The 18,237-nt window shown below is 37.3% G+C and overlaps 2 protein-coding genes across 4 annotated transcripts; one reads left to right on the top strand and one right to left on the bottom strand.

The window, feature by feature from the left end:
* The first annotated feature begins 569 nt into the window (after nucleotides 1-569).
* LOC102312755 (solute carrier family 22 member 7) lies at nucleotides 570-7,224 on the top strand. 3 transcript variants are annotated; one of them, XM_005935440.3, is made up of 11 exons: nucleotides 570-1,352; nucleotides 1,452-1,845; nucleotides 2,049-2,152; nucleotides 2,321-2,475; nucleotides 2,612-2,780; nucleotides 2,932-3,052; nucleotides 3,886-3,995; nucleotides 4,149-4,363; nucleotides 6,166-6,274; nucleotides 6,468-6,674; nucleotides 6,965-7,224. In XM_005935440.3, the coding sequence occupies exons 2-11, from the start codon at nucleotides 1,459-1,461 to the stop codon at nucleotides 7,026-7,028; spliced, it is 1,641 nt and encodes a 546-aa protein (XP_005935502.1). In that variant the 5' UTR covers nucleotides 570-1,352; nucleotides 1,452-1,458; the 3' UTR covers nucleotides 7,029-7,224. The 3 variants fall into 3 exon arrangements, with proteins under 3 accessions (XP_005935502.1, XP_005935501.1, XP_042079167.1); XM_005935439.3 differs by having other exon boundaries at nucleotides 1,449-1,845; XM_042223233.1 differs by having other exon boundaries at nucleotides 575-1,352; nucleotides 1,442-1,845.
* A 6,121-nt stretch (nucleotides 7,225-13,345) lies between these two features.
* On the bottom strand, nucleotides 13,346-16,642 carry LOC102313685 (cytochrome c oxidase assembly protein COX20, mitochondrial). Its single transcript, XM_005935442.2, has 4 exons — nucleotides 16,480-16,642; nucleotides 15,655-15,769; nucleotides 14,872-14,935; nucleotides 13,346-14,724 (listed from the first exon to the last, which is right to left on the bottom strand). Exons 1-4 carry the CDS (start codon nucleotides 16,510-16,512, stop codon nucleotides 14,580-14,582), a joined length of 357 nt encoding a protein of 118 aa, XP_005935504.1. The 5' UTR covers nucleotides 16,513-16,642; the 3' UTR covers nucleotides 13,346-14,579.
* Between the last annotated feature and the right edge of the window lie 1,595 nt (nucleotides 16,643-18,237).

Below are 18,237 nucleotides of genomic sequence, written 5' to 3'. Positions count from 1 at the left end.
GTTGCTCTTCACCAGGGCCATTTAAATGGCTAAATTAGCTCCTCAACATGTCTTATAGTTCTCCAGAGGCCTGGTAATGAACTAATCATGTGATTCAGGTGTGTTGACCCAAGGTGAGATCTAAAACCTGCAGGACACCGGCCCTCGAGGCCTGGAATTGCCACCCCTGCTCTACACACTTAAATAATTAAATAAGCTTGGTTGGTTGAAACATCCACTGACACACATGTAGCCAAGTAAAAAAAACATGTATACATGTTGTACTATTCTGTGTAATTGATTAAACTGACATGTTTCGTTTATCTGAGTGAATTAAAGTAGTATTTCTTAACTCTTTTGTATCTGTTTCTGATTTTTACATTGTTATTTGACTGTTATGCAATGAAGAAAGGTGAAACATCTTCCGGTATGATGGCGCCTGTGTTTGGCTTTGCCGCTGCCGGCCATGGTTTTAAACTTGCTTTTGGTTGATTTTTATTTTTAGGTTTTAGCTTCTGTGAAGCACTTTGATTTTTATCTTGAAAGGTGCTATATAAATAAATTTTTACTTTACTTACTTTACTTTACATCAATACATTAGAAACAGATGTGAAGTAAAACAGTTCATGACTAAATCTTAATTTAATAATGTACACAGGTGTAAACTGTGAGAGAATTAATATCTTAGAAGTGCTATCCAATCAGTTATTTTAATTGTCATATTTGCTGACTAGTGACCCTCGAACATTACATAATTTCTGTCCTAAACGTATGCAGAGTGCGGCGTGTCTGAAGCTCAATTGTTCCTGGAAGAAGGACTAACACTTGTAAGTTAAAATGTGGCTGAGGGTTATCAGTGGATGGGTTACTAACCAGCCTAGCTTGTTTGAGGCATTTGTCTTAAAATCTGCATTCTATTGAACTGTGAACTTTGTAGAAGGTACCCACACAGAGACCCCGAGACACGGAGATCAGAGTAAGAACATTTTGTCCTTTCCCAGAGTCACTTTTGCTTACTGATTTTTATGAAGGGAAATGTCACAAGCTTTTTATGGAGATCATTTGTTTGCTTGGTTTTGCGGTTTGCATTATTTTAATTTTATTGTCCTTACATTCATGTAGCAGGAGCGTTAAGGGGCATTTGACATTTGTACTAGCTTCTCCAATGTGTAACTTGGAGTACCAACTTGGACTTTGACATATTTCGCAATGTAATGATGTTCAAAAGTCACCCTGAAGTTAATGATCAAGTCAGTTTGCCAGGCAAATTTCTGAACAGCTTAAATCCAACCCTATCATATAAAAGGGGGCAGAGAACTCAGAAGAGGACATTGCAGCTCGAGTGCATGCACCCTATGCAGCTTTTTATGCAGGTGAGTAATCTCAGTCTTTGTATTGATACATGTTCACATCTTTAAATTTCTGACATTTTAAACTAACTCTAAACCTCTTACTTTTGGAGTCATAAGCAGAGCAAAGATGAAGTTTGAGACCATCCTCGAGGAAATCGATGGGTTTGGGCGTTTCCAAATCGCCATCCTCATCCTGCTGTGCACCTCGCGGATGGTTCTCCCCTGTCACTTCTTACTAAATAACTTCATTGCTGCTGTGCCCCCTCACCACTGTGACATTAGCACGCTGGAGAAGTCTTCAGAAGAACTCTTCAGAAATTTAACTCAGGAGCAGAAACTGACTGTCAGCCTTCCTGTACGAGAAGATGGGGAGCCGAAATCCTGTGAGATGTTCGCAGAGCCTCAGTTTCAGCTTTTATCCAACAACTCCAACCGCACTGACCTGCCCACAGTTTGGTGTCAGAGTGGATGGGTTTATGACAATTCCACCTTCATTTCCACGCTGGCCACAGAGGTACAGTAAAAATAGTGTACGACTATATACTAATATTGCAAAAAACAAAAAACATGCACAGATGTGTGTGACATAAATTGACTGTCATGAAATTCAAATTTTATTTAAAAAAATATTGACCCTTACATTGGCCTGAATAGAAGAAACTAGTACCTAAATGGATCAAATTAAATGATGCTTTCCTCTGTGGGTTTCTTTCCCAGTGGAACCTTGTCTGTGATAAAAAGAGCCTGACAAAAACCACAAACACAATATTCTTCATTGGAGTTATGATCGGAGCCCTAGCTTTTGGATTCTTCTGTGATAAGTAAGGCAGTTCACTTTATGCTGGATATGCATTTGTTTTTCCATTGTTCAATTTATTGTGCACAAGGAATAATAGTTGTGATAATTATTTGGTCAAAACCACACTTAAAAAACATGACTGTACTTTGTAGGTTGTTATGGGAAAATGTACTTCCTGTGCTGTTTCCAGGTATGGGAGAAAAACCATGCTTCTGGTCTCTTACATTTTGTCGATCGTGTTCGGCTTCTCCAGCGCATTTGCAAACTCCTACATACTGTTTGCAGTGCTGAGATTTTTCACTGGATTTTCACTGACAGGAATCAGCATCATCTCAATAGTTCTCAGTAAATGACTTTTTTGCCTTCAAAAAATGTTAACACATCACATGTTGCGCCCCTAAAATCAGTTGTTGTAGGTTTAAAATTCATAATTAACAATAAACTAATAATCATTCATTTTGGTACTTTTCATACCTTTCAGCCATTGAGTGGGCTGACATAAGTCATAGGTCAACTATTGGGGTGATTGGCAGCCTGGCCTGGTCTGTAGGTTACATGCTGCTGGCTGGGATGGCCTTTCTTCTCACTGACTGGCGGACGTTGACCATGACAGTTACAGCCCCGTTAGGATTCGCAGTTCTAACCTGGTGGTAAGTGAAGTACAACAGCAGGGGAACAAAACAGATGTTTTTTTATTCATAACAACATTAATTCATGACATTTTTTGGAAGTGTATTTCCCACATCTGACTTATAATCGTTGTAATTAATGGTTAATTATTTTGTATGATTATAATTGTAGGTGGATTCCTGAATCTGCTCGCTGGCTTTTAGCAAATGGTAAAGTGGAAAGGGCCCAGTTTTATCTTGACAAATGTGCAAACATCAACAGAAGACAAAAACTTTCCAGAGAAAAACTAGAGGTAAGGCTGGGCTTCGTTTATAACTTCCCTCAAATACGTCAAACCAAAACTAACAAGCCCATTTTGAAAATGTAAGAAAATGAGTCGAAAGTAAAGATAATCGTTTAAAAACGTAGGGAGTAAAAGTAAAAAGTTGTCAGAAAAAAACTGCTCAAGTAAAGTACAGATACCTGACAATTCTACTTAAGTACATAAGTTAAGTTGCATGGGTTAATCAAGCAAAAAGTTTTGCACTGTGAGAAGGCGCCAGCTCCTACTGGAAAAGAGATTCAGGATCTGTACAAAGCTTGTGAGCAGACTAAAGAAATACTCTGAAATCTCTTGGTAGACAGTTGTATAATCATCACAGACAGCAGAAACTTCACATTGGACTTCACACACTTTGGATACTGTGCACTCTTCATCCACACTCTTTAACTTTGATGTTCAATGGACTTTTTATCAATGAGCAACGATTCAGTTCTTTTTTCTCCTTAGCCTAAGTTACATGTTTCTGACTTTGTCTCTGGTTCAGGGGTGGTTTGATGTGGATTGTGGCTCTTGAAACAGTGACATCAGCCTTAGTCCACACTTTGTGAATGAACTTTTCTTGAAAGACCGCTTAAAACTGCAGTCATTCCTCCTGTTTCATCACCTTCTTCAACGCATACAATATGAGTTTTGTGCCTCAGCATTCTGAAGGACAAAACATTGAGACTCTGTGTGTCATTTACAAGAGAGACCTGTTTCGAACCAACATATTAAAATAGCAACAAAAAAAACAATAAAAATTTCGATTTAGCCCAGAAATCAATATCCATGTTTAACTGCTTATTATTTCTGTTTGTCTACAGACTCTTTCCAACATAGAAGTCCAGGAAAACCAGGCAAAAAACTATACGTACTTCCACCTAGTCAAAACACCGAGAATGAGATGGTTAACTTTTTTACTTGGAATTGTTTGGTGTGTATCAGCATGAAAACAATACCAACAACAATTATATAAATCATAAACTACCTCTATCTACTACTCTGAGATTTTGAATTAATCAGAAATCTCTTTTCAATAGTATTTTGAATGGTGTAGGTTTTATAAATACTTTTTTATATTCTGCAGGTATGGAGTCGCCTCAACATACTATGGAATCAGCTTGAACATCACTGGGTTTGGTTTGAATATGTACCTCACACACTTTATCTATGGAGCCATTGAAGTTCCTGCCAAGCTCACAATTTATTGTTTTCTCAACATCATTGGACGAAGGAAATGCCAATCAGGCACGTTGCTACTGACAGGGATCTGCATCGGGATAAACATCTTTATTCCCAAAGGTCACTGAGAGCTTTTTGTTACCTGTTTTCCAGAAGTTTTGTAACCGCACAGACTGCAGGCTGGTTTGTTTATTTGTAATACTGTGAAAACTAAAGTGCACTCATTTTATTAGCAGAGGTATCTTTGTGAAACCAATAACTTCTCACTTCAGGTGCATTCATTCACCCAAACAGGGTCACTGTAAAAGAGAGCACAATAAAATCATACCGTGAGATTTTAATGTGCTCTCTTTTACAGGAAGAGGAAGAATGCAGTTTTTCTTGTGTATGCAGTTTTTACAGCCAGTCGTTTGTGGATCACTGATTTGAAGGCTTGAGTTGGGAGTTTTGCCTGTTGGCATTTTGTGAAGATATACATCCATCTATTTGTCCATCCAGCCATCCATCCATTCTGTTTTTTGAAAACACATCCAGTTTAGGGTCATCGCAGGGCTGGAGCGTATCCCTGTTGTCATATTTGGGAGAAGGGGGGTAGACCTTGGACAGGTCACCAGTCTATCATAGGGCTAACACACGAAGAATGATAACCTTTGACTTACACTCACATCTATGGCCAATTTAGAGTCACTAATTAATCTGAAATGCTTGTCTTTAAGCTCTGGGATTTGCCCTGAGTACACAAAGAGAATCCACACAGCGGGAGGGAGAACATGTAAACTCCACACATACAGGACCCGGCTAACTAAGCTTGCTAGTTTCTGCTAGCCTGTTTTTTTCCCAGCATACATTGTTCATTTACTACACTCAGTTTATTTAAATCCAGGTTGAAGACTCACCTATTCTCAGCTGCATTTAAATAAAGCACCAAATCCACACTTTTAAGCTTAAATTTCAAAACTTACATTAACTACTGATCTTATCTATTTCTGATTTTATCTGTTTTGATTTTATATGCTGTTTTGTTTGTTTGTTAATTAGTTAAGCTTAAATTTCAAAACTTACATTAACTACTGATTTTATCTACTGTTCTGATTTTATCTGTTTTGATTTTATATACTGTTTTGTTTGTTTGTTAAGTGGGTTAGAGCTCTGGGTAGCTCCCCAGCTGGGTCTAGACTGGCTCTAGAGAGTATTTTAAATTCAGGGAATTTAAAATAGAAAGTAGCTCGTCCACAGAAGGACTGGTAGCTCCCCTTACGATAAGGGTTCAGATCGCGCGAACAGGTGTGAAATGTGTGTGTTTAGTTAGTTAGTTAGTTAGTTTGCTTGTTTTAATCAATTTTAAATCATACTTTTTATTTGTTTTTGTTTCTAATGTCTCTGTAAAGCACTTTGAATCACCTTGTTGTTGAATTGTGCTATACAAATAAATTTGCCTTGCCTTGCCTTACTATGATATTAATTTGTATGCTAGTTTTGGCATCGAAATTGTATTTAATGGTACCTGTCAATCACAATGTAGCCATTACCTTAAGTATTACTATCTTTTTTTTTTTACTGTAAATTAGACTTTTTTAAAGATTTTTGTGACTGAGACTGTTTAGTCATCACTTAAGTTTTTAGTCAAGTAATAACTTACAAGCAAATTAAATACATATTTAATAGAAGAAATCACTACTTGATTTCTTTTTCACAAAAGCCTTCTGCTGGCCATTAGAAAGAATGCAGGTTTTTAGGGCACTTTTTTGGTAAGACTTTAAAACCATGCTACACTTTTATTTACAGATGTTATATCCTTAGATTACCAGACCACTGCTGTAGAATAAATACTGCAGCTTATACTGCAGTGATCAGTTTTCCCTTTTGTTTCACAGTAACTAAATGTAAATGATTATTTATTTATTTCCTTTTTTTTTCTTTAGATCTGTGGCACGTGCGTGCCATTGTTGCCATACTTGGAAAAGGCCTTTCAGAAGCTTCATTTACAACCATCTTCCTCTACACCACTGAGCTTTACCCTACCGTGACCAGGTCAGTGATTCACTTACTTCCAATCCCTTGACCCATGCCAGTTATTTTTTATTTGGTAGGATTATTATGCATTATTCCGGCATTGGATGTTAATTATTATTTGAGTAAAGATCACCTAAGGTCTATAAACTCGTCTGCCTTCAGCAGGGTTACAGAGGTTTCACTTCCTCTGACTTATTTTCTGTCTTATCAGGCAGAATGGTTTGGGCTATACTAGTTTCGTGAGTCGTCTGGGAGTATCAATTGCTCCACTCATCCTGCTGCTGGAGAATGTGTGGACTCTTCTTCCTCAGATCATCCTCTGCTCTTTAGCCATTATTTCTGGCCTAGTGGCTCTGCTTCTTCCAGAAACACTGAATGTGAAGCTGCCTGAGACAATTGATGACATAGAAAATCCAAGGTTGGTGACATAATACAATACATATATTAAATTAATGCTAAAGCTGAAAAAAAAAAAAAAAAAAAAAAAAAAAAAAAAAAAAAAAAATATATATATATATATAATATATATATAATATAATATATATAATATATATATATATATAATATATATGAAGTTATTTAAAATATAAGCTGTGTGATTTTTTTAAAGACTTTTAAGCCTTTTGTTGAGCTACTGATGTTTTATTTAACTTATTTTAAATATTATGTTGGTCTGTATTTATTTTTTTCCATTCTTTTTAATTTCAGAAAGAAAGATGTATCCAAGGAATCCTCGCTTATTTTCCTAGAAGTTAAGTCACAATTAGGTTAACGAAGAATGAATTCAAAATCAAAAGAGATTTTGACCAAAAATGTAAAAAAAGAAAGAATAAATGTCATTTTTTATAACATTAAAAAATTGCACTGACCAATGTTCAGTTACAATTTTATTTGATCTAAAAGATGATGCACTGTATTAGACTTTATATGTGGACCTTTTTCTTTAAATACCGAGACAGTTCCCCACTGATATTTACACAATTGAAAAAAAAAAAGAAAAACAAAATGAAAAAAGGAAAACGAGAAAAATATAGATGTGTAACTGCATTCAAATCTAAGTACAATAAAATTTATAGGTTTAATAAAGTACATGAAGCAAGAAGTATTGTGAGATCTTAAAAACTGTACAAATCAGCAGGAATTTACATTTTCACAGTTTTTTTAAAAAAAAAAAAACAAAACGTATGCAAGATGTATGGAAGAGCTTCACCGTGTTATTTTTAATGTATGTGAGGCAGTTCTAATATTAGAACAACCTGTCAGGTGATCAAAAGTGACCTTACTGCTCAGTGTAAACACAGACAATTCATTACACTTCAACTTGTACTTTTTACAATTATCCAGCAATACTGAGCTTTGCATTAACTAAAATATGAGAACACAGCAAAAATAAATGTATCCAGCAAGATCCTGAAGGGAACAGCCATCAGCTCGCTTTTTAGGCTGCCCTTTAGATGCAGGTGTGTGTGTGTGTGCACATTCCTGCAAGAAAAGTTGATTTTCCAGCACTGGTAACAATTTCCTACAATTGTAAATATACTTAAAAAGGAACGCTAACTTATAAAAAGAAATTGACAATGAAAGAAAGCAAGTGTTAATACAAACAAATACAAAGCATTTCAGATATAGAGAGAGACGTTATGATAAGCTGAAATAGATGAGTAGACCGTGTTAGTAGCTTTGCAGTTATAATGGACAATGGCTAATCCAGTGACCCTTATTTTGATTGTGCATATGAAGCATATGTGCTCGTATGGCTGAGGAAGGATTTGAGAGCCAGATTTCTCTATATGCATTATTTCAGTGTTGGAATGGAGCCTCTTATTCTGTTTACCATCTCATCAACCACCTTGTTACCAGCTGACCTGTAACATCCAATTATATTCAACCTGACACTTTTCATTGACACTACTTGTGTGGTCTTGCCAAAGCTAATTGCTATCAGATTTCTCTTCTCCTTGCCCGCACATAACTGCAGTCTTATGTGTTTACAGTAGTTTATAGTTTTACAAGTTTAGAGTAACAGAATCCTTCCTGTGTAAAATGCCTCAGACTAAAAATCTCTTCCAGAAATCTGACAGACTTATGAACTGTCCCATGCCAGATTTGTGTATTTCCTGTATTTCCTCTTCAAAGTCTTGTTTCTACTGTCTCAGACACAGTGTTCACTGTGGGTGTCGTGTTTTCTTTCTGACTACACCTTTGGCAGCAGGGCAGTGCCTGCAGCACCTCTTTGGGACCCTTATTCATGAATATATAGATGAAAGGGTCCACCAGAGGGCTGAGGTAGAGCAGCAAGTGAGACACTAGCCCCAGATAGCTCACCACCTCTGTCAAGGACAGAGCTTCAAGAAGGAGGTTGAGGATGAAAGGGACATAGAGGACAGTGTAGTTGGCCCAGATTGCACCGATACCCACCACTGTCCTTCTCCTCTCTGGTGATGAAGGATTAGATCTGGAGCAATTCAGAGCCCTCCATGAGTCCACAGCAAAGAAGAGGAGAAAGGGGAAAGGAGCAAGGAGAGCCACAGCGAACCAGAGGTTGTACTGTAGCACAGCGAGAGCCAGGATGGCGAATGGGGCAGCCCATGCTACCAAGGCCACTACGGGATGCCTCCTGATACTGGTGCAGCAGGCAAGGCATTGTGGGTAGGCCACCTGGAGATGGCGCTCCTGAGCTATGAACAGCATGAGGGTGATATTGGAGACAACACCAAAATATAAGATGAAGTCGGTGGGATTAGCAGAGAACGTGGACCCGCTGTCCACTTTCTGACTCACATCAGGACGTCCGAAGAAACTGATGATGTCAGAAACCAGGAGGAAGATGACGTGCATGGGAACTTTATTCCCATCTGGAAAACAAACACAGAAATTAAATGAATTGCTGAGCTATTGCTATTAAATACTTCACTTGTACTCAGGAAATACTAAAACCTATCAAGATGATGACATGTTGTTAGAAACAGGTGCTTATCCATTATTTGCTGATCCAACAGAAGTGCTGAAGATATTTATTCAGAAGCGCAGAAGTCCCTGATCACTAGCAGTTGGCGACTGTTTGTCCAGCACATCCCACAGATACTCGATATTTTTGTTCATAAGGGTTCACATTACTTTCTTGTATTTTACTGTATAGCTGCAGATTACTTATGAGACGTGGCCAAGGTCATTGGGGAATGAAGGGAAAAGAAGATTGATGTTTGCTGTTATAAGCATAGACTTCTGAGTATGTCTGTGAAGGTTCTCAGTCATCCAGGTCATCGTAGTCAAAGGAGCTTGCAAAGAAAAGCGTCTGGACTTCTTTAAGTTGCTTGAAGACGTTTCACCTCTCATCCGAGAAGCTTCTTCAGTTCTAAGGTCAAATGGTGGAGAGTCCCAGATTTAAACCTAGTGGGAGTGTCCCCCCACAGAGGGACAAAAGGACCCCCTGATGATCCTCTAATTGCCTGAGCCAAGGTGTGAAACTGGGTGTGGGTCACAATCAGATTTCTGAGTAATTTCAGATGATCTTCAAATAGTTTATCAAATTCATCCCAATGAAAAAAATACATAGTTATTTGAAACAGATGCACAGGCTGAGTAGCTTAAACAAAACTTTGCCTGTGGACATCTGATAACAGTTAGCCGTCAGCAGGCTTAAACAAGGTTTAACGCTTCCTCTCTAAATGTATGCGGCACAGCGCAAAATATCACATTCATCGTATTTGTGCTTTAACAACCTGTCTGAAAGTCTTTTACTTTTAGGAGGCAGCATTTAATCACCCCTTCTCCACTGAATGTGCATGTCGTAGACCACAGTCACCAGTAATTTGGGCTATTTGTTTAAAGTGTGTTAAGAGCCACTACTTATCTGTGCCTATGATTCCTTTGCTGTGGTTCAGTGGCTTGTTGCTTTTCTTCCCATTTCTTTTTACATTCTGTGAGGCATGTGTTCTACACCTAACAGTTTGAAGGTTTCTGGTACAAGAAGTATTCCTGAAGGTTATCAGCCAGGCTGTTATGATGCCAGAGACCCAGAGTTTATCTCCATGTGTCTGTGTTGAATTTTGTTTCAGGTCTTTTTGGTGCCATCAGTAAGCAGTCCCATTTAGATCAGTGTATTCTGCTGCTGCCATCACATTAGCTGTGATATCAACCTGTTGGGAGCATACGCTGCATTCCTGAAGACAAATGTCAGCCTCCTTATCCCTCTTTGATGATATGATACAATCGTCTCCACTGTCTTTGGTTTACCTGTTTAGTGGCTCAGTAGATTTATAATAGTGGCTATATATTCAGGGTGAAGAAACAAATTTGTATTGTCTACAACTGCTGAAAGCAAGACATGAAATTTTACTTTTACATGAAATTTGACTGCCTCCTAGTGTCCAGCAGGATGCGCAGGAGGTGCCCAGAAGCTGTTATCTGCCCAGTTTTTGAGGTAAAAGTAATCAAAGACAATTCATGTTAGATCGAAGGGGCTATTTTCTTTGGTTTCCATTAGCCACACTTGAAAAAGGTGTTCAGTGGTGACAAGCAGTTAGAAGTGGGGGTTAAAGTGATGCACAGTGATAAAATCCCAAGAATGAAACAAAACAAAAAACATATACTGTGCTGCACACACTGCTAGTGCCAACTTTGTCCCAGCTTTAGCCAAAATGCCTAACTCAAACCTCTGCATCTTTAGCTCTGAAAGGCTGTACTCTAATCACAAGACATATTTAAACACAGAGAAGACAAACCTTTGGAGAGATTCTTGAGGATGTAAAGAGCGAGTCCAATGGCGGGCAGCCCAAGGCTGAAGGTCAGCCAATTCATCACTTTGGCTAAGTGGACATTGGTGGCGGTGTTATTAGTGGCACTAACAGTGGAAATGACGAGGTCAGGGACAGCTATTGTCACCGTGTTGTTGTCAGCCATAAGAGGCTGCACAGTAGCTCTTTATGTGTTCAGCTGTTTAGATGATCAAAGAGGTGATGCTGTGAAGGCAGCAGGCTGTAGTGACCACCTACTGCAGTATGCAAAAACACAAGGACAAAATCATTTTTAATGTGCCAGATAAACACATCCGATATGTACATGTGAGCCCTTAAACACAAACCTCAATATAGACGAATAACAGTGCTTAGCTATCCACGATTCTGTCTAAACTATGCACTGAGCTCCCATTTAATTCAATATGAGACCTTTGAACTCTATTTCAATATAAGCACATTTCCTTTTAAGAAAAAAAATGTTTTTTTGTTAACACGGTTATTTTTTTTTCTAAATAAATATATATTTGTCATCAAACTGACGGAACATACCAACATGACAGCAGCAGAGAAGCGAGTTAAGTTTAGAGATCGTTTAAGAGACAATTCATCCCCACATTTACATAATTTTCTGCTTCCCTGCAGTGCTGCTTGTCCATCCAGAACGTCTGAGTGAGAGTTACCCGGTTTTTGAGGTCTAGATTATAATGGAACTAAATGGTGCATCCTAAAAACATCCATTGCAATCCTGAATTCAGAGAAAGGACAGACTGTATTTTTATCATTTTTAATAACTTTCTTCATGTCCTACCTGTGGTGTATGTCGTGTTTACTGCCATGCGTCAAAACCACTTCAGGTGTGATCCCAGCCTTTTTTCCAGATTAAATTCAAAAACTGTTCAAATATGTTAGTTCCGTCTTAAAATGTCAGACACCATGTGTCTGAGTAACATGTCTGGTGTGTGAATTCAGTCTTCTTGTGAAACTACGTGTCATGGAACTTTTACAAAGCTGTTTATTGCTGCTGTGCTGAGCCTCATGATCTCAACAGAGCTCAGAAAGCTGCTTTGAATGAGGCGTGGATGTGCTCAGCCTCCTCTGTTGGTGTTCGTGTCTGTGACACAGCAGGATGAGAAGATTTGCATTAAAAACTGATATCAGTATAATTTAACAGCCTGTATGTAAACTTTATTTCTGTATGTTTGTGTCGCACTATTTTTTATTTCTAAAGGGAGGAGCTTAGATTTTATTTTTACCCAGGAGGATTATTTGCCTTAAAGAGTTGTTTGTTTTATATCAAATATATGACTCACAAGGGCAAAACAGACCAAAAAACAGGAAACGCAACAAAAACAAACCAAAAAACCCTCAAATTATTCCGTTTTTTTTAATTAAATACTGTAATTCCTAAAATGGTAGCTGTTGTTTTTATTTTTGTTTGTTTAAAATGCTGCCATATTTTCTGCTTTGTTTTTCTAAATGTTCTTTTTGTTGTTGTTGTTTTTGTCTTTTTCTTTGAAGTTCTAAGGCTCAGGGCTATAAATGGTCAAAAGTGATCAGACAGAACAAATTATTAACCTGCTAAAGTGGTAAATAATGATTTTTCTCTTTCTAAAACTGATCTGATAGAAAACCTAAAACAAAACTTTTCACATGCGCTAAATAACAATAAATGGAATTTCATGTTCATTAGATTAGTATTAGCTACACAACCTGATAAAGGTTTTTACTTTATGTGACTATGCAGGAGAAAAAATGTAAATGAAGAATGTGAGCAGAAATTCTTTGTACATTGTGCATCAGAGTAAAATATACAGGAGCTGAACAGGAACCTGGACTGAACAATGATTCCCTTCTTAATCTGATCTGTTTGATGTAGCCTTGCATATCTTACTTCTTCTGCACAATGTTTTAGATTTCATTTTAGAGTTTTTCCTTTTTAAGGCAGCTGAGATATAAAACTACTTTTACACTCCTGTTGCATGTCCTGTAGCTGGTACCAGGAACTCACTAAGGACAAAAAGCAAGCTGATTTCATACAGGAGGGCATACTAACATTTTCTGGCACCAAAAGCATTTGAAATAGTGTAATATGTTTCGTAAAACATACTAAATATTTTTTAAAGAGGCCGTTTTGATATTAGAATGGACCTACAATGGCCTGCAGTACTACAAACAGGAAGGACAGATAGACACTTGCTAGCCAACATTTTACAACAGTGTGCCAAGAATATAAAACCACTTGAACATGTAGCAAACACATTTATCCAGCTAGGATCTGGGGCTATATTCCAGAGAGCAGGTTTAAAAAATCCTGACTAGAAATGAGAAACTGAATTTCCAGAAAAACTGATCAGCTTGCAGAACCTCAGTTTTAATTCAGCTGTAAAGGGCAAATAAATGTGTTTGAGTGTGGACCATGAGCCCCATAGAAACAAATAAATAATACACAAGGGAAAATGAGTCATCGTAATCAGCATTCTCCACTCAGTCAGCATTTATCTGCACTCAATTTACCTCTATAAATAAAGCAGGAGTCAACCAAATTTTTCATGTGATTCTTGAGTTGAATTCAGCTGTAACTTGAGAAGACCTTGTTCGTAGATCGTATATGTTTGAAATTTCATACATATGTGATCACTACAGTAAGAGGCTGACAGCCTGATGCAAACTAAACAAACAAAAGTAACAAATTAATATCAAAATGGCAACTTTGTGACTGCAGAAATGAAAAAGAGCCTCGGTCAGCTGGTTCAGTTGCAGCTGCAGAAGAGGAGTCAGAGAGAAGTTCTGTTTAATAAAGAAAACCTGCCAGTAAGCTAGGATCACAAACTGTTGCCCTGGTAACAGACTCAAAATGTAAGCTAAACCTAAATTTAAGGCTCACAGTAATTTTATTAATAGTTGAATCACAGAAAAGTTTATAATAAAAAAAGATCAATTACAATTTCTATATGAGGCCTTTGTTTTGATTTTTAATTTTAATCTTAATTTCAAAAGCATGTAACTGTTATATTAAATAATCAAACCTTCAGGGTTACAGTGGATTTAAAGACTGAGTCACAAATCCTGCTGCTCTGTACTTTCTCCCACAGACGCTTCATTCAGCACATTCAGATAAACACCACTGAAAAGACTCCAGTACATCCTGATTTTCCTTCATTTCTGATACACCTTTTGATTTTGTTGCTTTAATAACATAAAACAACAGATTCACACTAGCAGTTTCCATTTTACATTATGTAGAGGCTGATGTGTAGAAAACCTCAGTAATAACTTAACCTGATCATCATTTTAAAACAAATAAAACAAAATCAGTACTTCTTTTATTAGTTTAGCATTAGGATACAGTGAAAATGAGTCAAACTCATCATGTCAGGGACTGGAAAATGAAACTAACTTGCTTTGGCGCTTTCAGATTATGAAGGAATTTCAATAACAGAGAAGGAGCTCCTTAACAATCCAACACAGAAAAACATCCATGAAATGTTTCTAATAATGTTGTCCATCAATTCAGAGAAACGCTGTTAGGTCTGTTTAGCCTAGCTGCATTCTCTTTTGTCCTCCGAGAGGAAAAGAGCTAGAGGTCACGAGGGGCCTGAAGGTGCTTCTGCTTTGCCTTTTTTTGTGGGGTCCATAACAGTTCCTTCATACGCAACCTTGTTTTTGATGCCTTCCTGTATCAGCCTCTGCTGCACACGGAGCTTAGCATTGTTCATCCTGCAATAAAACCTTAACAGTGGGAAGAAACAGGAGCATTCCAGTTACACAACAAAGTAGTAAACAAGCTAGACAGGCGAGAAGGAGCCAAAAACAGAAATGTTTATTCTGACTAAAACGTGAAAGGCACTGAAGAAAAATTGTGTCCTTAAGACCTACCAGGACCCGAGTGTGGTGACCATAAAACCCGCAAATCCCACATCAAAAGACCTCTTCACCCGACCTGAGGAAAATGAGTCAGATAACTATAAGACGAACTGGAATAACTTTTGTTTACTTGCATTTCTGTTTAAAGGGACTACCATAAAATGTGTACTAAGGTTTGGATACATCAAGAGGTTTTGGCTTTGCATGATGAACTGTACAAGAAAATTATAGTAAATTACTCCACATGCGAACCGTGACACACGTCCCCTCTGATGCTGCGTCAGGAAGGGTACTGCATGTTGTGCCAAAAGGTGATTTACGTTATTTGCCAAAAAAATGATTGCCTGTATTTAAACTGTTCTAAGTGACTTGTTGGCCTATAATCTGTGATATGTTTGCCAAATAGATTACTCGTGAAACATATAAAGTCATTTTGAGTCGCAAACAGCATCCCTCTCACAAGGTGGAAGCTGCGATCAGATTTTGGCAAAGTGATTATTAGATTTTCTGTTTTTATCCAGATAAAGTCACATTGTTATCAAAAAGTTTTTTTTAAAGTACTGTATTGATTATAATGTAGATACAGTAATGCAGCGTCATAAAAATAATTACAAAACACATCCTTTCTTTATTTTGTGCATATCCCCTTTATAAACCCTGTTGACTACAGTTACCTGCTGTAGCGACCTCTTGTGGCAAGGGAGCATCCAAAAGTAACTGTACTTTAACATTTGAGTGACAGTAATAAAAACAATCAAGCAGTAAATTCAGAGACATTTCAGACTCAAGACTCACTAGTAGCCAGAAAATAAAGCAGCCCAGCAGCTACTGAGCCTCCAGCTCCATGCAGGATGGCCTCCCTGGCACAAGGAGTGTTCTGGACATCCAGGATCCCCAGCAGCCTCAGACCCTGAAGAACAGACAGTAAAGACATACACATTGATCTTAATTTCTTCCAAAAACGAATTCCATCTTTGTCTATAAATGCTTTACAATGTTGTGTGAACACTGTGTTTGTCAGTTAGGAAATAATCAGATGTTCATGGTGACCAACGGGCACCTACAACATTTTCCCCACACTGGATAGAAATCCAATGATGCCAAAAAGAATATCTTTACAGTTTATTGCACGTTAATGTTTTCCAGTACTCACAGTCACACCACTCACAGTCCATTGTTTTTTATTCATTTAAATGTGTTGTTGTGAACACAGACAGGCGTTTTACAGAAATATTGAATAATAGGGTCAATAATCCGTAAGCCGAAGTTTTCGGATTGCCATACTGTTTAAGAAAATCGTTGCCTCACTAACAGGGATGCTGGTTTCATGTCTGCTACTTAAAGTTAATCTTTAAGCACCAAATTTCCAAATCGGGTCTTGTCTGAAGCGTCTTGTCTCACGAAGGTTATGTATCATCCAGCTGTCCTCTTTAACTGCTGCTTAATTTAAACGTTCGGCCTGTTGTCATTACTCGAATTGAGCTCGTTGTTAACTTATATTTTCCTCATTTTCTCCTACAGTTCAAATTAAATAAGCTAAATCAAATCGGCTGATATTGACCTTCTGCAAACACCAATGCGTTTCCGCCGCGATTCCATCGAGTCCCTTCGAGTTCTCACCTTTGTCTGAGTCTCCCTATCTTCTCCTGCCATATAGCCGCCGTATTTGTGTCCTTCTTCAACGTGCAAGTTCAATTTATATTAAAAACATATAATCACTTTCGTAACAACATTGCCTCTGTACGCATGCGTCGTACCTGTCGAATGGTCCGTTCCCTATGAGTCGCCGACTCAAACGTACTAAAGATGTGTGGTTCCGGCGTCTGCAAAAAAATGATTTCCTGTTGTTTTTCTGTGTTTTTCACGTCTAATATCGCTACTTAGTAGTGAACAGGATTTATAAAGGGGTTCGATATAAAAAGTCAGTAATGACATGTTTAGCAAGTATCTTTATGACTCTTCATTATTGTGCCTACATTGTAATCAACCCAGGCCTTTTCGGTCACTTAAAATATGCTTATAGAACTGTGATGTTATTTGTTTTATTTATTTATTTATTTATTTATTTATTTATTTATTTATTTATTTATTACAATTTCTGTTACCCTCTTTGCCAATTTTTTGAATTTGTTTTCCATGATAAATGAAAGATATATGAAACTGACTGACAAAAAATGATTGCAGTAGTGTTTACTACATTTGCCAATATAAGCAGAGATATAAGACCTAAAAATAAATAAATAAACAGAGGACATTGACATTTGCAATCACTTTTCAGCTTGTAGATGTGCCTATTTGCTTTAAGGAAAAAAACTCAAGTAAACTGGTTGAAGACAATATGTTCTAAATACAGACTGCGCTGCCTTGTTTTATGTGTTATAGAAAATGGATACAGTAAATAAATGGTTAATTAGTTAAATGAAAAGGAAACTGAAGTCACACTGCTGTGTCATCCTAACCTATCACAAACATTAATCCTGACGGGAATTATGTGACAGGGTAAACGTTTCCATTAAACAACATCAAACAGGAAGCCTGCATGTCACAATGATCCCCCATTTAAAAACAAGGTTATTTCACTACATCCGCAACAGATTAGCAGTCATCCTGTTTTGTTGGTAATTATTATTATTACCTCACTTTAGGAGTCTGATTGAATATCACAAAAATGAAAGAGGAAGATTAAAGACTTGAGCACTGTACCTATAACAGGGGGAGTGACTAGAAAGAAGAGGTGTAGACTAATAAACAGTGTAAAACATTGTTTAAAGTTTGTGTCAAATATATTATAAAAGTTATTTGAACAGATTTTTAAGCATTCTCTGAACCGACTTTTATTTTTAATGGTTAAAGCGAAGACTGCATGTTTAGAACTGGGTGAAAACCATTTACATTTTTGGTGCTTCTGTGTCAAAAAAGGTTTTAAAAATAATTTTTCCTCTTAAAATTATATTTCTGCCAGCTTGTGAGTAAAAAAAAAAGGTTTAAATGTTTTATCCTTCTAATAAAAACAGGTAGTAGGGATTAACACTGATATCCTATACGAGTTTGTTTGGTACTAGATACTTGACTCCTGTGTCCTTTATAAAGCTGGGCAGCTTACCTCCAGACACTGCCTGCAGCCACCGGAGAGGTAAGACATGCTGCTCTTACTAGCAGACAGATGATTTATATGAATGCTGTTTAAATGTGGAGGGCTATATAGATATTTACATATCTTTATTCTGTATTCCAGCTCCAGTATTATAAATATGGAGCTCAAGAAATTGAAATTGTTAATAGAAAAGCTGGTGTTTTTGCAGTATATGCTGACCTAATTAATAGATATTAGATGAGTTATTAATGATTTATGTGCATATATTTTAAGTTTTACTTATG

Source organism: Haplochromis burtoni, unplaced genomic scaffold, assembly GCF_018398535.1.
Source record: "Haplochromis burtoni strain Fernald_Lab_line unplaced genomic scaffold, NCSU_Asbu1 Contig_106, whole genome shotgun sequence".
Lineage (NCBI taxonomy): Eukaryota > Metazoa > Chordata > Actinopteri > Cichliformes > Cichlidae > Haplochromis > Haplochromis burtoni.
Note: the sequence above shows the minus strand (reverse complement) of the source record. Positions and strands in the feature narration are given on the sequence as shown.

What these genes read in the sequence shown, in the direction of transcription:
- LOC102312755 (XM_005935440.3), top strand. Translation starts at nt 1,459, where the DNA reads ATGAAGTTTGAGACCATCCTCGAGGAAATCGATGGGTTTGGGCGTTTC. An exon ending in TTTCCACGCTGGCCACAGAG is followed by an intron (nt 1,846 to 2,048) that starts GTACAGTAAAAA and finishes TTTCTTTCCCAG; the next exon opens with TGGAACCTTGTCTGTGATAA. An exon ending in TTTGGATTCTTCTGTGATAA is followed by an intron (nt 2,153 to 2,320) that starts GTAAGGCAGTTC and finishes TGCTGTTTCCAG; the next exon opens with GTATGGGAGAAAAACCATGC.
- LOC102313685 (XM_005935442.2), bottom strand. Translation starts at nt 16,512, where the DNA reads ATGGCAGGAGAAGATAGGGAGACTCAGACAAAG. An exon ending in ATAGGGAGACTCAGACAAAG is followed by an intron (nt 15,770 to 16,479) that starts GTGAGAACTCGA and finishes TCTGTTCTTCAG; the next exon opens with GGTCTGAGGCTGCTGGGGAT. An exon ending in GTCACCACACTCGGGTCCTG is followed by an intron (nt 14,725 to 14,871) that starts GTAGGTCTTAAG and finishes CCCACTGTTAAG; the next exon opens with GTTTTATTGCAGGATGAACA.